This window comes from Pygoscelis adeliae, unplaced genomic scaffold, assembly GCF_000699105.1.
Source record: "Pygoscelis adeliae isolate BGI_AS28 unplaced genomic scaffold, ASM69910v1 Scaffold43, whole genome shotgun sequence".
Taxonomy (NCBI): domain Eukaryota; kingdom Metazoa; phylum Chordata; class Aves; order Sphenisciformes; family Spheniscidae; genus Pygoscelis; species Pygoscelis adeliae.
Genome location: NW_008824538.1, coordinates 3330654 through 3334651, shown reverse-complemented (window position 1 = coordinate 3334651; position 3998 = coordinate 3330654). Strand labels below are relative to the sequence as shown.

Genomic DNA, 3998 nt, shown 5'->3' with positions numbered 1-3998 from the left:
GCCCCAGCTTCACATCTGTCACTCCACAAGCACCCCTATTCACTCATCGACCCTTTTGTCCATCGCTGCATTTTCTACACCGGCCCAGTATCTTCCCTTTCCGACCAAGAAATTTCTTCCCGTGAAACACAGCACCGTCCTGCTCAGCGACAGTCCCCCCGTGCCCCCTCACGGAGCTGGTCGCCTTCCCAAGTTACGTGGGGCCGGCACCGCGGCAGTATAAATTTGACCCTAAAATTTGCTAAAGATTGGTAACTGCAAGTGGGAGTATTAAAGAAGTATCATCCTTTCCACTTAGAATCTAAGTCTCAAAGGAATTACAGACGGGCTTTCAAAACCGTGAGATACGGAACAGAGACCTCTTTATGTCGGCAGAATGCTCTACTCCAGCACCATATTGCCCCTTTCTGTTTCTCTCATAATTAAATATAAGTAACATACCAGGAGAGCTCCGCTGTATAATTGCTTTATTTTCTGCTTATTAGTTCTTTACCAACACTACAGCCATATTGAGAACACAAAATTCCTGTTTACTTTAGTCAGGGAGATCACAGTCTACAAACTCATTCACTTATCAGACACGATTAACGCCATTCAAAACTTACTCCATAAATTCACATGAACACAAATTGATGCACTTAAACTCCAGATTAGTTTTTAAATCATAGGATTTCTTACAGATTGCCACTTTATCCTACAGGCTGTGTTTACTGCCCGATAGCCACTAGTTCGTGGTGAGGTTCAGCTACAACCTATAAAGGACATGTTGAAAGTGAAACCTTTGTATTTTGTTCAGTAGCAATGGCCATTTATTTCTGACATCTCTGCCACACGTTTCAGTAACTTTTTCTCCTCCCCCCCCCAAAACATTAAAAAAAATTCAGAAGCATAATCAGTTTCCTTTCACCTACAAAAAACAGAATAACAAAGTTACTAAGGAAATACAAAATTGTGAATTCAACTTAATGCAAAGTCTAGCAAAGAAGTCTGCCCCAGCACTTGAAAACACAGTAAATCAACTTAGACGAAAAATGAAGTTATTTAAGTTTTCATGTTGACCGAGAATAGATTTAAGAAAGTTCAAGAACCATTAATAGAGCTTCAAGTTTTCCAGTTTAGGCATTTACTTTGTGCTTGGCTATTTTATTCATGCTCCAGAAGAAAACAGTAACCATATTCTTGGATTTTTAGTCTTTATACCACCACGCTATTTGTTAAATTACATCAACAGAAAAAAAAAAAAGCTAGAAAATAGAGCAGTGATATTCCAATGGCAAAAAGCCTTGAGGGAAAAAAAAAAAATCTCACCTCCTCTTCTTTAGAGCCGAGATTTAAGAGTTATTCCACATTAAGCTTTTGCAGACTCTCTTTAACTTAGGAAGGCTTATAGTCAATCCATGCTCTATCTTCTAGCATCAAGAACCCATTCAGTCCCATTTGCAACCCACATCAAGATAAGACTTTTGGAACCGTGGTCTAAAGGAACTTTTAAGTGGTCCAAAGCATTCAATTTCAGAAGTGAATTCAGTATTTTTATCTTCCCGTACATCTTTGGTAAGAGCTCCATACACAATGTACTTTGCAAGCAGAGTCAACACTGCAGAAATGTAGTGTAATGCCCCCAATTTCATGTAAAACTCAGATCCTTGGAAAAAAAAAAGCAAAAAAAAAGCCATTTTCTTCTGGTTTTGTAGCATACATTCCTAGAATTCCCCAATTGAGTTTAACTCCTTGAGGAAATCTGAAGTTAATCCTTAAGGCTGAATAAGAACCAGCTGCTTTAGCATTTTTTGCACCCAGCATTAATACTTGATTGAGGTTTTATACTAATACTTGTCCTGGGTGGGTTGTGGTTTTTTTTTTTTTTGCCAGCCACATCTGCAAACTGTGATTGGCAAATGAGCTGCTTGCCCTTTAAGAACTAATTATGGAAGTTTACATTCATATTCATATACTCTCTCTCTCTCTCTCTCTCTCTCTCCCCTCCCCGCTCTCATTAGTAGTTACTCAATGGGCTTCAGACATCCAACATAGTTCCCTCTTCCTACAGGACTACAGCAACAACCGGCTACCGAGACAGATGGCGAAGACTGCAACTACTTGCATGAGTTCAGTCGAGTCTTGGAAAACTAAACCAGCGAGCGATTTCCTCAAAATGGCTATTAGTCAGATGCCAGAATTACCGAGCTCGATTAAAGCTTAGCACAGAACTCGCCCCTTCGGAAATCTACAAAATGGAAAAGAAGGAGAAAAAAAAAAAAAATTTCTGTCTCCACTACACGCATGTTAGAAAGAATCAGAAATCCTGTCAAGATTTAGATGTCTTCAACTGCCTTGAGATGAAAGCAATTTGCCTCGATCGCAAGACAGGCAAGTCGGTGCTAGATTTTTGCCTAAACATCTGTGATTGAAAGTAAAACTAGTTGCAACGCTTACACCTTATTGCTGCATTTTCTGGAAGGAACCCGTCTTGCATTGAATCGGAGACTGACACGAGTAGCAAAAACTGCAGCGAAACATCATTTAAGTTTGCAATGCAAGACAAAAACTGAACGGTATCTACCCTGGAACTATTACATCATTCATGTCTTATTTGCTATATGGTTGCTATGTAGTATGGGGAACTTATTTGCATCCCTTCTCATGCATGATGTATGGTTCAGAACTTCACAGCTGACATTTCAAAGCAGTTCTTACATTACCTAGTTAACGTTACGCCTGATATGCACTTTGAACATGCTACAGTGGTATTCTCACTATCTGCCACTGTAGGCAAGAATTCGTTTCATTACTAGTCTGAGATATGAAGACAGACTGAGAGTCACTATTTAGTTACAGATTAACAGAACTTTAAAAAAAAGTCCTTAATATAAAAAGACAGACTGCAGTTTGATTTTAAGCAATAATTTTCAGTTTACTAGATGAAGTAGACCTATCAACATATTCTGCATGAATGCAAAAAAGTAGCAATCTACAGCAAGTGATAGAAGGAAAAAAAAAATATATATATAGTCAAAAAAGTAGAACCAGAAAGCATACACTGGAAATGGTACCCCTCCCCCAACCATCCCCCAAAATAATCAAACGATCTTAAGGGCTATCAAGAGGAAAAAAAAAAAAAAAAAGTTACTTAGCAAGTCTACAATGTGTCTTTCCCCTGTTTGCTGGAAGTCTGCCATAGCATCTAGTGCTTGTGTTCGTGTCACATTTGGAGATTAGAGCATCCTAACGCCAAGCAAGAAGAGTTAAAACAGGAATCCAGTCAAGTGTGCAGAAGGAAAGGGTGGTAACTGGAGAAAGGTGATCATAATCCTATGGATGCTTTTGTTTTACTTTTCAGTAGAGAATCATTCTTCCGGAAAGCCATGTGGGTTATTTTTTTTTTTTTCTTTAATTCTTTGTAGACTAAATAGTTATTCTCTCATTGGGATTTATATTGGATGTTAACATGTCAGCCTAACCATGTCAGCCCTTCATAGAGTCCATCCCCTGTAGTAGCACAGGAGGGCTGCACGTACCAATTCCTATCCCTGATTCGGGTCAGGCCCAGTTTCTCCTGGATTTCATGGGGTTTCATGGCATCAGGCAGGTCCTGCTTGTTGGCGAAGATGAGGATGATGGCGTCCCGCATCTCCCTGTCATCGATAATGCGGTGGAGCTCCTGGCGGGCCTCGTGGATGCGGTCGCAATCGGCGCAGTCCACCACAAAGATCAACCCTTGCGTGCCCGTATAGTAGTGCCTCCAGAGGGGACAGATCTTGTCCTGGCCCCCGACATCCCACACGTTGAACTTGACGTTTTTGTAAGTAACCGTCTCCACGTTGAAGCCCACGGTGGGGATGGTGGTGACGGACTGGCCCAGCTTCAGTTTGTACAGGATGGTGGTTTTACCAGCCGCGTCCAGACCCAGCATCAGGATCCGCATCTCCTTGTTGCCGAAGATCTTGGACAGCACCTTGCCCATCTCGGCGGCATCCAAGGGGCCCGGCGCCTCCGGG

At 41.3% G+C, this 3998-nt stretch overlaps 1 protein-coding gene across 1 annotated transcript; it reads right to left on the bottom strand.

The window, feature by feature from the left end:
- Positions 1-450: 450 nt before the first annotated feature.
- ARF6 (ADP-ribosylation factor 6) lies at positions 451-3998 on the bottom strand. Its single transcript, XM_009321633.1, has one exon. It carries the CDS (start codon positions 3962-3964, stop codon positions 3452-3454), a length of 513 nt encoding a protein of 170 aa, XP_009319908.1. The 5' UTR covers positions 3965-3998; the 3' UTR covers positions 451-3451.

Bases quoted from the DNA above. Each gene is read 5' to 3' on its own strand.
- ARF6 (XM_009321633.1), bottom strand. From the start codon at position 3,964: ATGGGCAAGGTGCTGTCCAAGATCTTCGGCAACAAGGAGATGCGGATC.